Genomic DNA, 20,334 nt, shown 5'->3' with positions numbered 1-20,334 from the left:
GTTTTGCAATATTTTGATTCCTATCCCCTTCAGTCCTTCCATCTAATGCCATTCTTTTTGCTAGAAAAAAATACTGAGGTTTTGACTTTTGAAGTGGATGCATTGTGTATCTCACAAAATTAATTAGAAATTCTTGATTTTTGTATGGAGACACAGAAAACAGATTTTAGTTTAGGACAGTGCTGAAACATATTTGGCAAATCTGTATTAGTGTTTAAGCATAAAATGAGCTAGTATAAATTAAAAAGAAAAAGAAACAAGTACATATAGACAGTAGTAGCACTTGAAGTGGTAGCACAAAGTTTGTTCTCAAAATTGAATGTTTAAGTGCTCTCATTATATATAATAACACAAAATTGCTGTAAAAATCGCCTGTTTCTAGGTGCTGGTCTCTACATATATTTGTTGATTTGTTTATTTAATACCAAGTTACTCAATGCCTTGAATTCTCTATTTCCATGTTACAGGTCTGTTACCACAGCTATTAGGAGTAGCACCAGAGAAGGCCATAAAACTTACTGTAAGTTTGTAAATGGACTGTTTTCACATTTCTCCACATTGTAAAATGCATCAAATTACAATTAGAAACTGTTAATATCTGACTTGTGAACAGTACAAGTGGCATACAAGTCTCATCCAGAAGTGTACATGTACATTTTAAGAATCCTATTGAAAACTTATTTTTGGACTCACTCCAAAATATAAAAAGCTCATTCAACTTGTTCAGCTCATCTGGTTGTTTGTAAGTAGTGTAGAAACCTTTGGTTTCACTTCTTAACAAGTCAGAATAGTTACTTATTGGAGGGCTTTTGTTTTTGTATCTTCACGTGGTTCCTGTATGTATGATTCTAGTGCAGCAGGAGATAAGTAATATGAGCATGTAGTGAATTGTTGGTAAGAAAGAAACTTGTTTGTATTTTGTTTTTTTTTTTTTTCTGAATGTTTTACTTCTGTAATTTTGTTAGTTCTTGAGTGTTTGTAAGGCACTTAAGAATTTCTCATTATAACCGAATCATAATATATTGTTTATTCACTGATAAGGTAATATTCACCAAAGCTGGTAGTATGCATTAAAAAAAAAGAACGGTGCTTAATGCTACTACTTGAATTGCCATTGTGTTAAAGCTTAGTATTGAACATTCTGATATTAATTTGACATTTTATTTAAATTTTAAATATAGTGAGCACTTCTAAAATACCATTTTATAATTTTCTGATTTTTAAAATTACTTAATGATGATACATTTTTTCAGTAATAAGTATTTGAATTATGCTGCAAATTTTTTTAAGAAAAACATAGCTTTAGAATATTTGATATAAAATCTCAGACTTTGATTTTTTGATATCTTGTAGTTTGGTAGCTTAGTGGATGTATTTGCATTTTCATTTGCACAGAATTTGCAGCTGATGAGTGTTTTCTCTGACCTTTTAATTTATTAGCTTTCATAAATGTTTGTCTTTTAAGGTTAATGATTTTGTGAGAGATAAGTTTCGGAGTAAAGATGGATCTGTTCCACTGGCTGCAGAAATTCTTGCTGGTGGCTGTGTAAGTATCTTTAATTTCCTTCATATGAGATTCATGAAAGTGCAGTTTATACGATTAACTGTGTGGACTAAGGCTTCTGTTTAACCACAGATCCGGTTCAAGAGACTCTACTAGAGCATCTCAGTTCTTTCCTAGATAGGCCAGCCGTTCTTGATGAAAGGGTAAATGTTTCTGTGCATCGTGCCTTTTAACTGCACTCTCTAATTCTCACAGCTTAGAGTTTGTTTCCTTAAGAAAGAATGTCTCTTTATTCATGTTGGCTGTAGCTTATGGCCTAAAGAGGATTCATGCTAACCTTTCCAGAAGTTAATAATTAGTTACTACTTTGTGGCACCCACTCTGCCACGTCACTTCTTTCCTGATGTGTTATTGCACCCACTAATTTTCACTTTTTGCAGTGATACTGGCTTTTTGAAATGGCAAAGACTGCTCATGCTTCTTTGAGTTCATAGCAGACGTAGGCTGTGTAATGTTAACTCCGTGCATAATGCATTCCTGAATGTAGGCTGTATTTAAAACCCACTAAGATTTTAAGAGTGTTTTCCTTGCACAAAGTAGTATCTTAATGAACAACTGGCATATCACTGGGTAAATGATAATACTTCACTATTTGGTCTAGTTCTGTCTGTTCATATTACAGGTTACTGTATCTGGTGTATTGATTTGTTCTAGCAAATGTAAATACTTTAGGTAAAATGAATAGTTGTTCAAAGACCAGTACCTTTTACAGATAAAGAGCACTGTTTATTTAAAACAGCTTTGATCACTGGGGCAGAGCAATGTTGGTGTGTTCTTAATCTATCTTTGTTTCTGCTGTCATAAGACAGATGAGGTCACATTTTCAAGCAGCTTCTACCTGTGTCGAAAACTACAGTGAGCAGCAGCTTAATAAAAAAATGCTTGCGTCTTAACCTCAGTACGTGCAGAGATTTGTGCTGTATGTGCTTGCAGAAAGTGAACTACGATTATCTGAGCCTCAGGGTGCAGTGGCTCGGTTGCATTGCAGGCTGAGAAGCCCTGGCTTTCTGTAATTCTCAGGAGATGGGGCAGGATTTGGCTGCTGTCTCACTGCTCCTTCTGTTTGATCACTGACCTGTTGTAGACTGCCAGGTAGGATCCCCTTGTTCTGTAACTTTAGGAGCATTCAGGGAAGAAAAAAAGAAGGGGAGGAAGAGAAGAATGTGGGTCTCTAAAGCCCTAAATAAAAAAGCATGCTGTAAATGAAAGAAAAATGCAATAAAGTGCTTGCAGAGTAAAAAGTATTTGCCCCTTACACTAATAAAATGTCTCATGAACATTGCAGCCACAGAGAATTCAGCAAAATTTTCATTTAAAATGTCATTTGATCTAGATTTTTTATTTTACAGACTGCTGTGAGTTTTTTAATGCAGTACAAAAAGCACTCTTTACAGAGACCTGTCATTCATGAGAATGCTGCAGCAGGCTTTTTTGCCAGCAGTTCATTGTAAACTAAGGATCTGCTTTAAGAGATAGGTGGTTTGAGATGTATTTTAAATGTGCTGTAAATGTTGGCTTGCCCTAAATTTATATTAACGGTGAGATGCTGCATAAAGTTGTAGCAGTAGACGTGCAGTGGCAGAACGCCCTGAGTTTTCTTTTTAACTGTAGTGCTCCACTTAAGGGCATAGTTTGGTGCCAGGTAGATAGGTTGCAACTTGTCTCTTCTGCAGGTGGTCTTTGGGTTCTTCTGTAATTTTAAACCCAATTCAGACTAGCAACAGAGACTCTCATTAGCAGTGGTGCCCTGGGTTTTTTGGGGTGAATTTTTCTCTCATGGTGTAAAATACGAGATGCCAAAGACAGGCTTTCAGCATTGTATCGGCCTCACTTTTTGTCCCCGTTTAAGCCATCGTGAAACCTGTGATTTCACTGTGGAAGCAGCATGGACAGTGTTGAATGCTTAAAAACTGTCAGTCTTTGGTTTTTACCTCATTTCACAATGTAGTAATCATTTATGTGGGAGGCAAGAAGACAGGAGGGCATGATGTGTTAAAGTCTAAAAAGGGGAAGCCAACTAAGATGAATTTTCTAAGACACCTGCCCTATCACCTTTCTGCTTTCCATGTCTAATTCTCAGCTGGGATTGTGTTGCAAACACAGATTTAAATTTTTCTTCTTCAGTGCTTCAGTTTCCTTGGAGTGTATTCATTGCTTATGCAAGAGCTGAGTGCTGGGATGCATGCTCGTTTGTAATGTTTAAAATAGCAGCCCTGTGAATACGGTATAGTAATAATACCTAAGAAAGGGAGGACAAGCAGATACTTGGATGGTTTGGGTTGTTCAGTAACACAAAGGGCTTTGAAGGGGTCAGTATCACCTGAGTAGCTCCACTCTGCTGTTTGCCCAACCATTGCCAGGCGTTGACTTTTAAGTCCCCAAGGAGTTCACTTTGCATCATAATTACTGTGAATTAGTACACATGGCTGACTTTTGCACTTGTAACTAAAGCTGATTGTTTCATTGAACAAGTCTTTTTCTGTTTTGTAAACTGTTTTCTCTCCTAAAAAAAAAAGAAAAAGAAAAGAAGAAAATAGATCATTTATTTCATGACCTTGTGGCACTTAATTCAGTTAACAGCCTGTTTCATAGCTTTTTATTATGTGAAGATGAAAGCGATAGGGTGGTTGAGATTTTTTCTTTTTGAGACCCCCAAGAATATAATTAAAAGTATAACCTTTATACTTAAGGACGGCTGTTATGTAAATTACTAATTCAAGATTTCCATCTCCTTTGTTTGTAAGAAATTTTCCTAATGACTACAGTATTTGTTACCCATAAAAATGCGTGTAGCTTTCAGATTTGCACAGTGCCTGACACCCACCATGAACTCTGATCTCTGCTGTGCATTTCGGACTCTCATCACTCATGCAAACCCTATATAGCCCTTATCATTATTAGACTAGTAAAAAGCTTCAGTTTCAAGGCACAGTGTGATGATGCTGTAGAGCTATGATCTGCTGAGCATCTAAACCACAAAGCTGACTTAACCGTATTGAACTAAAATGGGCACAGATATGCTAGGTTTGATTTCTGCTAATGCTATAACTTACCTTCAGAATTCTTTCATAAAAGGATGTGTAAGCTGTAAGTACAATTTGAAATATTTTTTTTTAGAGTGACAATAATCTTGAATTTCTGGAAGCTTTATTTCATGGTCTTTTGCTTGATTTTATATTTTAAATAAAAAATAATTTTAAGTCATACCAAGTTTAGCTGCTTGCTTTTTTAAAACTTAATTCATTTAAGAGCATCTGTTGAAAGTAACCTGATTTTTTTTTTAATAAAGTATTATATATTTTTCTTATTTTTTTGAGTTATATTAACACATTGAAAACTGTTTGTAAAAGTGTCATAAATATGTTTGGGGTTTTGAGACATTACCTTTAATACTAACTTTTCAGGTGAGACAGTCATTTTGCTTGGTACCTTAAATAAAACAATTCCACATGTAATGAAAAAGTTACGTTTGTGTAACTGGGGAAGAGATGCAAATATGCAAAATAAAGAGCGATATAAAACATAAAAGAATGCTAAGAAAAACAGAAGAAGGATTATAGCATGACTGAAAAGAAACAGCTATATGATATATGTTGCCTTGTCTGCATATATTAATATGGTGATATCGGTAAGTAGGAGGCTTAATTTTCAGCAAGAAAAGAGAACTACGTTTTGCTTTATTAACCTTTCCTCCTGCTCTCCCTTCTCCTCCTGAGCACGGAGTCTTTTCCTTCCTAGCTGCTCAGTGTGTGCTCCCTATTAGCCAGCTTAAATCATGTAGCACAATACAATTACAGATCCCATACAGATCTGCTTTTGTTTAAATTGTCAAGGCAATTTTAGGCATATTTCGAGAGACTTTATAGGAATCATAATAAAGTTAAAATGTATTGGACCTGCTTGGACAGCCTCAACTCTGCTGTGGAACATAAAAATTAGATACAGTTAAGATGGAGTGCAAAATCCTGCCCAGAATTCATTTTTATAAAGGAATGTGATGTGAAGTTCCAGGTGAATTGTGCCAAATAACAGATCCAGTGCAAATAGTTTTATTAAGCTACTTAAAACATGTATTTTATGTTTCAGAGAGTAATAAAGATAAGTCCAGATCTAAGCTACATTTTCTCTGTGGCATTGCAGTGGAGGCAGAGGGGGTATAAACTGCAATTCCCACATTTAGATCTCTTACTTGCAGAAATTCAGAGATTTGGAAGTTGTGGACTAAAGGAAACTGAGGGTGTCATTCTTTCATTCATTCTTCCATTGTTCTGAAACCTAAATATGATAACATTCTCCTATATTTGGTGAGGGAAGCTGAGCTATGGTTAAAATTAAACTGAGCCTTATGTATGCCAGGGGAAAAAAATACCTGCATGTATATCTGAAAAAAAAAACCCAAAACAACCAAACAGCTGCTGTCACACAGAAAAGTTTTGGTCTATTTTATTGAGATAGTTAAATAAAGATGGTAATCTTGACGATTGCTCTTACGACCTTTGAAAGCAAATGGCATATGTCTCTTGAACACTTAGCAGATTTATTCTCAGAGGTCTATTCTTTCTGTGGTTGAGGATCCATTACTTTCAAGAGGAGTTCTACCTGCTTGTGTATGCCCAACTTTTACATCTGGTTTAAGGAAAAGCTCAGAAACTCCTAATACATGCTTTCTTTTCTTGATTAAAGCTATTTTCTTTGTGCATATAATTGATGTTGTTCAATAAATTAATCAGATTTAAATTCTGTTTAACATAATGAATATAATGTAACTGAATATAATATAATTAATTAGGTAGTTTTAAAGTGTAGTTTTGTTCTCTGAACTGCTATAATTGTAGTTATTTTCAGCCTGCTGAAAATCCTTTAAATTAATTGTAAGTGTTTGGTATACAAAAACCCCGACTAGATCTGGACTTAAATTTTAATTCACATTTGCAAACTCACTGTATTTCAACACTGCTCTGTTTTAATTGTCTCTGATAAATTTTCATCTAATTTTAGATTTAAGCCTTATGATGAGGTTTGGGAAGGCAGCATACAGTAGCATGATAGCCCTTCCAAGAGGTTGTACCAAAGGGTAGGAAAGTTCCTGGTGTAAAGTTCCTGCTTCTCTTTGTCCTCACTCCCTATTTCCTTGCAGGTTTGGATGTTTTAAAAATACCAGTTTGCTAAAATTTTCACCCAGTCATAGCTACTTAAACTGGTCTTTCCCCAAATCAGTAATGAATTTTGCAGAACTTGATTTCAGTTTGTTTTGAATTTTCCTTTTGGATTAGTTAATCTAATTTTAATTTTTATTTCACAAAACATTTTTCCATTACAAATTAGCGATACTTTCCCATTTTGCTTTCTCTCTCCTCTTTCTTTTAATTTCCTTTCTCCCCTGAAAAAAAGAGAGAGAGAGAGAAAATTTTTCAAACTGTAAAACAAGGAGGGATGCATAGGTTTAAGTTGATAGGTTTCTGAGTCTAGAACCAAATAATCCTGAATGCTTAAAAAGTCAATTTTTTTCCGACAAACTTCCTATTCATTCAATTTGAATCTTTTTCTTTTTTCTCCTATTATGTTAGAAATAATGACTGCAGAGTTTTGTATAAATGCACACTGCAGTTTAAAACATGTATTTGTTTTGACAATTATATTTTATTACATAAGCCTTTCTCTCCTATTACTACTTCTTTTACTGGCAGTAAAATATTACAGTGTTTACCAGTGAAGGTTCAAAAAAAAAACCAAATCCAAAAACAAAGGCCCAAGCTCAAATCAGGAATTAAAATCTAGCTTTCTGTGAGAAAAAGGAAGATATTTATGATGTCACAGTAATTTATGATGTGACCAAGAAATAATGGGTCACAGTTTTAATACAGCTACCATGCCTTAGGACTTGAAAGGTCTGTAAATCATTAAATGATTCTACAACTAGTCAAAATAGACAAGTAGAGCAGACAGAGCCAAACGTTAACATATTTGACAGGTCTGTAAGTTAATTGCTTTTATAATGCCAATCAAGTAGGCTCCACTTTGATTTTTTGGCTAGGCTTCTGAGAAGTGAATTACCTATAACGTGGAAAATATCAAATCCACAATTTTAATTTTTTTCCCACTGCAGACTTGGTCAGTGCTTATAACAAACCATACTCCTGATTGTTTCTGTTTAGACAGGTCATTAATACTGTGTTGTAGGACAGTCCTCACAACTGGTATCTGGGTCTTGGAAATCTGGCTGATGCAGTAGTAGGAATGTACTTCTGTTCAGATTAATTACAATTCTATTTATGAGCACTTTTATGTGAGGATTTGACAGAGCTTGCAGTACATTTTATGTGCATTTGGACATTAACAAGACTGTGATTCTAGCAGTGTTTGCTGCTTGAGCTGCACAAAGTAAAACCTTAGCCAGACCAAGGGAAGGCTGTCCTCAGAAGACAAGAAAGATTAGCTAGAGAAAAACACAATTCTGCCTGAGCAGCATGGAAGCTGTTTCTGTGATAGCCTGATCAGGGTAGTGAAAAGCGGATGAGTGAGGGCTCAGGAAATCTTGTGATCTGAAGAAAAGGTATTTACTATATGAACTCCCTTTGCTAAAGAGCATTATCAAAATGCTGTGTAGATAGGACCACAGATGAGAGAACACAAAATAGCATGAGATGGCTTGTCTTGATTTTTGTGGCCTGACTTTATGGAAAGAAAACATAACATAGAACCAAGCTTCTGAGAACCCAGTATACTTTGCTCTTGACATATAGTACCATGAAATTAGGGTTGTCACCTTTGAGATCCGTAAGGAAAACAGTCACTTTGGACTGCTGTCTGTTACTTGGGAGCTTTTCTGGTAACAGGAACGTCCATAGTGAAATCCCCTCTGGAGCAGTTGAGCATAATTCATATAACACTCTTGGGATCTATTGCCACACAAACACCAAGACTTTCAGAGTAGTTCGAAGCACTGTAGTGGCACTCTGTAAATCTGGCTTCTAAGCCTTGTTCTGTTGCAGAGTTGGTATGTGATTTTGTGGTAAATGATTCAACAGTTCTATGCCTTAGTTGCCCTTTATTATGCAATGAGGATGGTAATTCTTCCATTCTTGAAATCCTTGGTACATTTTTAATTTTTTTTTTTTTTTTATGACAAGGAGAATTCTTTATTTCGTGTCTGTACTTAGGGAACCTTTAATTAGGATTAATGGATGCTAGGAAATGCACAGGAAAACAAGCTGCATCTGGCAACTGGCAAGGAGTAAGGGCTTGGGACAGAGTATGATATGCAGTAGGACTGAATATGAGAAACAGTTGACTAAAAATTTTGGAATTTGCACCTGCTTGTCTTTTGTAAATTAAACAAGTAACCAAGACATTGTAGACAATTTCTGTTGCAGGGGTTGATTTTTGATAGTTGTATAATATATTGCTTGTGTATTTTAATGATTGCCATTAATCGCTATAATTGCTATCCCTGGGTGATACTGTTGAGAAACATTAACACTCTAATAGCAGTAGTAATCCTTTCTTCATCCGTGAAACCAAAACAGGGAATATGTGGTAAGTTGGATGGGATGCAGAATAAAGATCCCGGCTGACCCCAGAAGCTGTAACTGAGAGCAGGAAAGGGGCTACAATTTGAAATAGGTAATAAGGTAATTAGGGGAACAAGAACATTTGATGGTCAGTAGCACTGAAAGGGAAAGAATCTAGTACTTTCTTGTGGAATGGAGAACAGAGAATTTCCTTCTTTGATTGCAAGCTATATTCTCTTCAGAACATACACCAAAGCTTTCAAATGGAGATGTGAAAGCCTGAGGAGAGTTGTGTCTGGTCTGCTCATTTCTTAGTTAATCTCGTAACGGCACAAAAAGCAGTTATATTAAAAAGAACAGGAATTTCTTCTCTCAGTGTAATGAGGAAAATCTGTTTATTTTCCAGTAAGTTTATTGCAGAGTGAGTTGAATACATGAAGAAACAGAAAACATTTTGACTTAAACTGAAGTATTAATCGATTGCTAATAAACTTTTTTTTTTCATTACAGACTAGGCCTTATTTCTCCATGGACAAAAACCCCAACCAATCCTTGGCTATTCCTACTTCTTTCTGTTCAGTAGAGTAGGAAAGTAGCAGGAGACATGATAGACAGTACTGTATTACTGTACAAGACTATACTGCCATCGAGAGGTGTTGGGTGATATCATAGCAATTGCAGAGTTAAAGAACTGCAAAAATGGGAAAAAACCCAGCTTCTTTTTAAAAATTCACGTGTGTAGGTGCATAGCTGGCTGACTTTGTTGAAGCACATTTAAAGGCATACAGATTTCTAGTTGTGTGTGTATGAATCGTTCTTGGATGTGATGTTTCCCTTTCATTTTCTTGCTCTAAATCAAACAAGACCATAAGTGCTTGTGATTAGGTCAAATGTTAAATTCTTTCAGAATAATATGGGCCCTTTGTGGGCCCTTACAGATAATTATCTATGCAGTACCTCTGGGTATATACTCCTATAAATAACTCAAAATTGTAGTTTTTACTTTAATCACATGATAATAACTGAAAAGTAATAGATTTACAGTCAGATCATTTGTTTAAAAAATGATTGGGAGAGGTGATAAGGAATTGAGAATTGAGGGTATTCAAGTTTGTAACTTCAGTACAAAAAAATTGGTGTTACTGGGAACCATCTGTATTAAACAGTTGATGAATTTGATTTTTCTGACACACAGTGGAGAAATCATTAAGCTTGAGCAACCTGAGCTTAAATGGTGTTTATTCTTGACAAAAAAAAAAAAAAGTGGTTTTCAAATTCTGCCCTTTGGGAGCTTATTTTAAATTTTATAATTAAATACATTTTTAACTGCAAAAGCTAGCAAACCAGAAGGCAGTATTCTTCAACTTTTGGCCAAATAAAATGAATGAGCAGGGTGATACGATGTGCTGAGGATATTTTGTCTGGGTTTTTTTCCATACCAGTACTTGGAAAAGACTGGGAAAAAACAGAGTGATGAGATTTCTTCCATTACATTCACTATGCAAAAACTTAGAAAGAAGACAGAAGCCATGCTGTTGTGACTCAAGCTACTGATTTGGAGATCAGGATATCTGGAGACTCTGACAAGTTGTGAATGTTTGAGCAGGGAGGAATGCACACACTGGTCGTACAATTAACCTGTCTGCCTCAAAACTCCTCCTTGTAAAACCAGAGTCATTGTACTTTCCTCACAGAAGCACTGGGAGGAAATAAATTAATATTTATGAGACGCTTGCATTACTGTGATGATGAATAACACAATAGGAGTTACCAGTACTAGATAAGCAAGAAATCATTTCATTAGAGTACAGTAGCCATCTCCAGTTTGCTTCCCCCCCATTTTGAGAGCAAGGAGCTGCAGTTACCAGCACAGATGCTCAAATAACAGAATGATCAAAGCTCCCCACCAGGCGACTGTACTTACTGCCACTGAAACTGCCTCTGCGCAGGCTGATAAACCAGCCTCCCTCTGCATCACGAGGCAGGCAGGTGGTAGAAACCCTCCTACTGAGACCTCGGTCAGGTATTGTCTGGCTCATCGCTTTCAGTTATTCACCGTTTGATTTTGGAGTATATCTTTGATCAAATTCAGAGCATGACAAAGGTTGTTCAGGGAGTTCTGGGCTAGTATCTGGACAGTTTGGAAACACTTCACTGGAAATGACCAGTGTCTCTCTTCAAACCTGCTGTGTGGGCAGCAAAATCTGTAGTGCTTTTAGTACTGTCTGGTGCATGCAGGTCTCAGTGTTTTTAAAAATTTGAGTGTAGTAAGCTTGATTGTATGAAGTGGGTAAATAATAGCATCCATGTTTTTAAATAGCAAGCTGAAGCAGAGGAAGTCCTGTGTGATTTAGCCAGAGCAGCAAACGTCTGATGCTGGAAGTGTCAACACAGCCAGCTGGGCATGCAAACATAGGCATTTGTATGTGCTAGCACCTGATGTACGTCCCATCTGTTTGTATGGAAATTATATTATATTGAAATTATTTGCCTTTATTCTCCTTTAAAATCAGAGATATGTTTCTACTTCCTTTCTTTAAATATGACATTCACTTATAAACATTTTTGTAGATTTTTAAGTTGTTCAGTGTTCTGGTGCATTAATAGCAATAATAATACTAATACTGAATTTCGTTGTAATCTTTTAAAATTTAATATATTTTTTCTGTAGTGAAAATTAAAGGAACATTTCTCATGGAGTCATGGCACAATAAACTGCAGGAATATCATACTGAGGGAAAGTACTTTAATTGTGCTAATAGATCAAGTGATACGAGTTTTTTAAGTAATGTGTTTTAGAAAATGGCTGTGGTGTAACAAACTTGCAAATGAACGTTATCACCTGCAATTCAGTTTTTATCATTTTTAGGAAGAAAAAATATATATATTGGCATGTGGGAATGCCTAATAATTGTAATACCTACACCAAAATTGTTATTAAATAGGAATATGTAATTCATCAAAGAACTTTTCCAGGATTATTTTTATTTATTTTGAGAATTTTCAAGATGAGTAGACATGGAAAAGAATTTTTCTTTTTGTTTTGAATGCTTATTTAACATGTTTCAGCTTAAGTGCAAAACTTAAGTTAGCATATGTGCCACGTAATTTATCAGTCTAATTTTTGATGGCAACAAGAATAGCAGTTTTATATATACCAGGATTCTGGTTTGGTAAAAGCAGTTAAATTAAATTATGCCAATTTGAAAGTCAAAACCAGTTGAGTTACACAAGAGCATGCTTTTTCTGGTCAAAATAGGAAACACTTGGGATATTTCAGGGGTTATGTAAAGACTTTAATTTGTAACCACATTGTGTATGCTCACTCTGAGTGGTAGACAAGAATAGTTGTTCGTGTGATTTGCCGTTTCTTCAGCACATGATTTGAACCATATTACTGAGCGTATTTTTTGATTTTGAATGATAGTTAATCTGAGCTACAATTAATTATTTTAACACTGGGATAATATAAAAAAGATGTGTTCATGGTGTTTACATACTAGATATCACTACATGCAAGTACTTTTAAACACTTATTTCATTTTAGTCATTACCTTCTAGAACAAAATGGTTTGTTGTAGGGAGGGCAAGGGTTTCCCTTTGCATAGTTTGTGTGATTTCAGAATCTAGAGGAGAGCATAGCTGTCAGGCCACAGAATTACGTACTTAACAGAAGTTAGAATGACACTCTGTTGAATTTGAGCCAGAAGGAGTTTGAATGAGTATTTTTTTTAATACACTTAGGTAACCTTCGCATTACTTTTTTTTCTGGTTGCAGATTTTTAGCTCCAGATCTGTCAGTGTAGTGGAAAGGTTGTGCCCTAAGTTACATGTGATGAATGAGATGAACTTCACAAGAAGTAAAGGGAGTCCAAAATGCTTGCCACTGTTGTGTTTTAAATCAGACTTTCAGAATTGGTTGAGTGGTGTCTTCTCAACAAATGGAGACTAACACATTGAAAGCATTTAGTGGTTCTCGATTAATAGAATCCTTCAGTCTGTAGACTTTCTTTTCTTTAATACCTGGTACCTAAATAATGATGTAGAGCTCAGACTCTTGAATCAAATGGCACTTAATGGCACTGAAAGTGGTAGTTCAGAGGTTTTTTTTAAAGAAAGCACAATATACTTGCAATTCTGTTTATTAGAATCCATGTGTTCTTTGTTATATGAACTCATGTCAAAATTGAAAAAAGTTTCTGCCAGATTTCTACTCTTCAACAGTATGATTTCACTTTCTATATACTGCACATCACAGCTTCTTTACTAGTTACTAATTTTTCCTTTTACTTCATTACTTGTGTTAGAGTGTTCTTGGCTTGTCAGTATTGCATAACTTGATGAGCGTGTTCTTGCAAAAAGAATTTAGCTAGTGTCTGTCTGATGTACTGCAGTGTCCTTCAGTGGGTGACCTGCTTCCTTTCTGTTTTTCCTGACCACTCATGTTGTGGGGGAGTAGGTTTCTTACCTTGTGAGGTGCTCTAATACTAAAACTCTTGTCTGCTAATAGCTTAACCGACTGCAGCAGGATTGAAAATGCCTTACCTTGAATGTAGCAGGATGCACACTGCAAATATTGTAGCAGGTTAATATATTGATTTCTACTTTTAATTTCAGGCTGGAGGTTCTCAAGTAATCTTTACCAATCCACTGGAAATTGTCAAGATTCGATTGCAGGTGGCTGGAGAAATTACTACTGGTCCACGAGTTAGTGCCCTCAGTGTATTAAGGGACTTGGGTTTCTTTGGTCTCTACAAGGTATGTTTTAAAAAAATGTTTAAAATAAGCCTATTATAAATCTTTCAAATGAATGTATAATTTCAGTGTTCCCACAAACTTTCATAGGTAGACATAATTTTACTTTTTAAAAAAACAATTATTATGTGATATTTTCATTTTTCATTTTTGATTAAGGGAAGAAACTGTCTCATCTTTTTGAGCATGTGGTTTTTGTAAATCTTACTGAGACTTCTTCTCTCACTTCAGCAGGTTTAACGTTCATTGAGTATTAGTTTGTGATTCCTGATATTCTGCCAGGTGTAAAAATAAGCTTATTTTCATCTGCTACATGATATAGAGCTTACAGTTTTGGAATTTTGCTTTTGCTCTTCTGTGTTTGATTCAGCAACTTTCCCAGATGTCATCATTCATTTGGTGATGGGAATTAATTGCAGCACAATAATAGTGAAGAAATACAGGCAGTGGGAGCCCAGCATAAAAATAAACTCCTAAAGCAAGCTTCCCCTGGCTTCCTTAGAAGAATATTTCCCTAAATAATACCACGAAAAGCTGCCTTTGTGAGTGTATGCTACAGACTCCACAGTTCTGCTTGCTACATTACTGTCTTCACATAGATACATAAATACGTAGAAGCAAAGTTAGGTTTAATGATGGCAGCAGGAATAAAAACATCTTCTGAATGTTGAATCTAATAGGATATATGCTACAAATAATTTAAAGGATTAAGATACTTTTATGATGTCTTCTACTTTTAGATGAAGGAGACTAGATACGGGGGAATATGAAAGGTCTTGAAGTACTTTGAGATAGCCAGTACACTCAAGCATTGAAACAAAAGCTGTAATGAATACCATATACTGCAGAGCACTGTGTGGTGTTTTTTCAGACTCTGCAGCCTACGATTCAGAAGAAAGCTTTCACACTTCCAGTTTGTCCCAGGATTTCCAGTGAAGCAGGCAGTATTCCTCTGTTTCTTATTTATGGCAGTGCAGCCATAAATTGAAGATGCTTCAGAAGACACCAAATGAGCCCCATTCCCTTTATCCACAGTGTTTGAATTCCATCTGCTTTTTTAAGCATCCAGTCTTCTAAAATTGTTCTGTTAACATTACAAAGAAGGAGCCTGCCCGTGAGAACGTGTCTGTATGTTTTGGCCTGGAGAGAAGTTGCAGGTCTGAGTAGGATTTAATGGGGAGTTGTTTTTCCCTTTAAATTGACTTGCTAATTTTTTAGGTGTTTTACTGAAGCTGAGGCTATTGTGTAAACTCCTAGTAAATGGCATTAGTGTGTTGATCAGATTAACATTTACAACTGAAAACAGGGATATTGTAAAGAGTCTGCTTCCCTGAGGCTGCGCAGGAATGGAGGTCAGCTACTGACTTATACTTGGACTAGCAAAAAGAAAACCCAAAATGACAACCAGTGAACTAGTTTACTAAAGTGGCAATTTCTGATTTTTTTTTCTCCCTGAGTACCTCTCTTCGTGGTTGAGCAGAATTTGCTACATTTTTCCATTTTTAATGGCATTAATGTCTTGGGTTGTATCATGAATTATTTCTATCCACTAGAGTAAATACCGGTGGATATTAGTCAGGACTACACATGAACACAAGCTAGTACAGCACTATGTTGCATTGAAACAGACAGTTATCTAATCACAAGACACACAGTTTCATTGCTTCATTTTTGCTCCACAAAAAAAAAAAAAAGCCACAGAAGTGTTTGGGTTTGGTTTTACTCAGCAGTTGTCTTTGTTTCTGTTTCTTTTAACCCTCCCACCCTACTTCTTGTGTTCATGTCCTTTTGTATGTCATTAGGATTCACTGCCTACAAAAATTTGAATGATTTGACAAAAGTAGAGAATTTAGCCTGGTGATGGTAGGCACCCACTGAGCACAGACCACGTCACAAGGCTTGTGTCCAAGGGCACCCTTAGTCACAGCTAGGTCTGTAATTGGGCAGTTTGTGCTGTTCTCTACCAAACACTTGGCACTGCAGCTGCCCCCTTTCCTCTGTGCCGGTGAGAGCATTGGTGCACCCACATAATGATCTGGAACAAGAGAGTCCTTAAAGCCTTCTTCTCCTTAAGGCTTAATTTGTTTTGAAACCACACCAGCCTTCTGTAGCTTCCCAGGATGGTTGTACCCAGTCAAAAGGAGGAATGGCTGTGGCATGGGGAGCCTGTCTGTCTCAGAATAGTTTTAAGCTGCCTTGAGGTGCTTGTGTTAGAGCAGTGTTAGAGGCAAAAGCAGCCCTCTCCTGAATGCTTGTGCTGGAGCTGGCAGTGTTTGTGAGGCCAGGCAGGCATTAATAACGCATTGCATCAGTCACCAGCCCCAGTAAGTGCTACCCAGACACATCCATGGTCTTAAATGGATTTCAGATGAGACTAGATTTGGTAGGTGCTGCCTTCTCTGGTGGAGCTTCTAAATTAATTTAGTAAGTGTAAAGACCAAGTGGACATCAAATAATAATGAATCTTCTACTAATGAGAACTGAAATATCTTGATATGTTTGGAATGTTCATACTCTTAACAACTCAAATTGGCTTTGAACTATAAAAAAGGAATGAGGATTTTATGACTATCTCAGTACTTCTCATGTTGTTCACTCTAACATGAACAACTCTTCCATTTGCATCTGAGGTCTTTGTTCCTTGGTCTCAAGACACAATACTTGCATCTCAAGCCCTTAATGTACTTATTTTAGTAGATCTAGGTATTACTCCATACATACTGCTGTGGAAGAACAAAAATAGATAGTTATTCTAGAAAATAGTTTTATTTGGGAATCTTGGAGTTTCTTTGCAGGCTTAATGGGCCTTCATGTAGGTATTCCAGCTGTTTAAACACTTGTCTATCTTAGCCATGACTTAAACTAACTGATTGACTTTCTTTTGCAAGTGTTGAAAGCAAAATTTTAGACTTCTAATTTCAGGAATTTTAATTTGAAATAAATGGATGTCTTTTTTGGTTATAAGTTTTATTTACCACATTACAAGGACTGCAGTAAAAATTCGCCTTTCCTAGTTCAGAGAAAAGTCATCCCTGAAAACTGTTCTTGCCACTACAGATCCATTTGGCATGCTCTGCTTAGTTCCCATGAGTTGTTTAAGCTGAAATTCAGGTGAAAATCTGTAAGAGTCCCAGATAGTAGTCAGCAAGGAAAAATGTATTAAGTGCAGCCAGAAGATGTGAAGAATTGGTCTTAGCTTCATGAGGCAAATTCCTGCATGTCTTAACAAGATGTACTGCTTGTTATTTGAATTCTTATATTTGGTATTATTTTCTACCTATGAAGCACTTCCTGTGGATTTCAAAATAAAATGCCCACACACCCCTGATACAGGTAATTTCAGTGCTCCTGTCTTGCATTAACAGAGAAAACCAAGGCACAGACAGATAAATCTTATATCTCATGCCAACAAATTAACAAAAGAAATGCTATGTAAACCCTTTTTGCATCCAGCTGAGTGAATCTTGTATTGATTATGATCATAATTATCCCAGCATTCTAGTGCAAATGAATTTCCATTGAGGATCACTGAGAAGCTGGATTGCATAGTTTTGGTGCCTCTCTGTATAAGTGAGAGTAATACTCTTTGGCATCATTCATTGGCATGTGAGTGTGGCACTTCAGTGTGCTACCGACAGAAACAGTTCACAGTAGTACTGTGCCGAGATCTCTGCTCGGTGCTCTCTCTACTTGCAGACTTGATGTTAGAATAATTTTTGTTGAGAGCCAGTCCTGGAGGTCACCTGGGCAATCTGACCAGGTATTTAACCACCTTCATGGTTTAAAGCAAACAAAGAAAAACAAAAAGACACACACCCTTTTCATTAGGCCTCATTGAATTGGCCACATTCAAGCTGCTGTCCGTTTCCTGTGATCCCTCCATTGTGCACCTCCAAGAGTAGTTTTCTTTCTCTGCACTCTCCTTTAAGTGGGCAATAAGGTCTTCTCCCTAGCCTGCTCTTCTGAGCCTGCTCTGCAAGCCAGAGTTGAGCACACTGAGTTCCTCTCTTTATATGCCGTGGACTACACAACTGGCTTGATGGCCCTGCACTGGACTCCCTCCAGTGTGAAAACATCTTTTTTGTATGGCACAGACCAGAACTGGACACAGGGCTCCAGATGTGGTCCAAGCAGTGCTTGAATGGAGGCAATAATCACTTCCCTTGCACTCTTGCTACTATAGCCCAGGGTGTGGCTGTCTGACTTCACTGCAAAGAGGTGTTGCTGACCCATACTCAACTTGGGCACAGTATCCTCCAGACTTTTTCTCCAAAAATGCTTTCAGCCTGTGCTGCTGCATAGGTCAGTTCCAGTCCAGGTGCAGGACCTTGCATTTGCTGATTTGGACTTCATTGTATTCTTGTCTGCCTGTATCTCCATCCTGTGAAGGTGTCTCTGAGCAACAGCCTTTCACTATAGCACACTACTTCCCCAATTCAGCATCATCTGCTGAGAGTGCAGCTTATGTTCCACTGGTTTAGCTATGGGATATTATGACAGACCATCTCAAAAGCCAGGCTTTTAGTCAAGTTGTACAACATCCATTGCTGTCCCCTTTTCTACAGGTCTGGCAAACTGGTTGGTCAGCTGCAGTTTGGTAAACTGGTTGTTCCCAGTCTCTCTTTTGCCCTTCATATGCTTGGAAATGGCTTCCAGGAACATTCGCTCCATAAACCTCCCAGGAGCAGAGGTGTGCCCAAACATCTTGCAGTTTCCCAGATCTTCCTTCTTGCTCTTCAAGATGGGTGTGATGTTTGTCTGTTCTACTTACCAGAACCCCCTTGTCTGACTTGACCTTTTGAAGTTAATAACAACCTCACAATGTCATCAGCCAGCTGTCTTGGCACCACTGGAGGTATCTGTTCTGGTCTCAGGATTGTGTATGTGCAGATGGCTCTAAGTGCCCTGTCTGCAGGTAATGCAGACTTTCCTGGTAACTTGTGGAGCTGAGAGGCCTGGGGACAGATTTTACTAGTAAAAAGCAAGACAAATGTAATTTCTCTGCTTTTTCCGTGTACTTTGTCACTAGGTTTCCTGCCCCCATTGTGCAACAGCCTCACAATTTATTTATTGTCCTTTTGCTGCTGATGTGTTTACCAGAGCCCTTTTTACTCCCCCTTCACATCCCTTACTAGATAGATCTCCAGCTGATCCTTGGCTTTTCTGTCTGAATTGCAGCACACTCAAGCAGTGGTTCTGTATATCCTGAGTAGCCTACACCCACCTCTGCTTCCATTTTATTTTCTGCATTTGTGCTCAGTCATGAGTTCCTCCATGCTGGTTATCTGAGTTGGTTGCTCAGCCTTCTACACAGTGGAATAAACCATCCTAGTGCTTTTGAGGAGACTGTCCTTGGACCTTTGTAACTCCTAAAGTTTTTCTTTGGGGGAAAATTCCTATCACAGCACATATAGCTCAGGGTCAGATAATTGAAATGTCCTTCTCTTCCTTCCTCACCAAAGAACTAAACAGTAGGTCTAGGGTCATAATAAATGCCAAAATTTACAGTCAGAACTTCCTCTGAGACTCCCTGCTCCTTCACTGGGTGGTCAGATATTAGCCATTCTGTAATGATATGCAGCTTAGAAATAAAATGCATGTTAATTCCAGCAATAAAAAGATTTGACACATACAGCTCATTAAGCTGACTGCTGGGTTGAACCCCTGTCATTCTTTAAAGCTAGAAAGCAAATATTTTTTTCTGCCTTTGTCTAAAATTGTGAACTACTTGTGTAAATAAGTATTTTAAAACATTGTACTTCTCAAAATCCAGTTGCTGCTTTGGGGAGGCACATAACAGCACTTTTGCAGAAGGAATTTGTTTCCTCTCTTTGTGTTCTTTCTCCCAGTAATAGTAACCAGGGCATGGAAGCTTGTGACTAGTAAATTCTTTAGCTACAGATACTCTGTAGATGACAGCTATTCTTAAAAATATAGAGACAACATATCGCAGTCAGGGAAAATATCATTTAACCTAATGCAAAATGTCGTATGTGTTGGCAGAAATGGGAAAGGATACTTTCCTGGTTTTCAGTATTTTTAATAGATTTTGTTTAATCCCTAGCCACAGCTGAATATTGAAGTAATCATCCAAGATTAGCTAATACATTTGCTGTCTTCTACCTGTCTTACACCTTAATATGAATAAAGTCCCGTTAAAGTCAGTTGAATTTATATTCTATTGGTTTTAAAAGACATCTTTAAAGTGTTCATGTAAATAAACACTGTAAATATACCTCCTTATTTTGTACATCACAGCAAACTCATATCCATATAATATCTGCCATAAAATGTTTAATAAAATGTTACTCCTTGTATACATAATCATTCTGAATAGTGCTTTACAACATAACAGACAGTACCACTCCATAATTTTCCACAACAAAGTTATTCTGTATCCCAGGAAGACAATAAATAATAGAGTGGTAAATGATTCTTCAAGGAAAGGGTATGTTGGTTGTGGTAATGTTTATTTTTATAATTACTACAAGGTACTTAGCTCAG

General features: G+C 36.9%; 1 protein-coding gene across 2 annotated transcripts in view; it reads left to right on the top strand.

The window, feature by feature from the left end:
• Nucleotides 1–20,334, top strand: part of LOC138106370 (electrogenic aspartate/glutamate antiporter SLC25A13, mitochondrial) — a 103,187-nt gene that overhangs the window by 72,555 nt on the left and 10,298 nt on the right. For both annotated transcript variants that reach the window (XM_069006880.1, XM_069006879.1), the window contains 3 exons: nucleotides 468–520; nucleotides 1,466–1,546; nucleotides 13,693–13,833. In XM_069006880.1, the coding sequence (XP_068862981.1) occupies nucleotides 468–520; nucleotides 1,466–1,546; nucleotides 13,693–13,833 (275 nt within the window). The remainder of the gene's footprint in view (nucleotides 1–467; nucleotides 521–1,465; nucleotides 1,547–13,692; nucleotides 13,834–20,334) is intronic.

The sequence above is a fragment of the Aphelocoma coerulescens genome, chromosome 2, assembly GCF_041296385.1.
Source record: "Aphelocoma coerulescens isolate FSJ_1873_10779 chromosome 2, UR_Acoe_1.0, whole genome shotgun sequence".
Lineage (NCBI taxonomy): Eukaryota > Metazoa > Chordata > Aves > Passeriformes > Corvidae > Aphelocoma > Aphelocoma coerulescens.
This window is presented reverse-complemented; position numbering and strand designations above follow the sequence as displayed.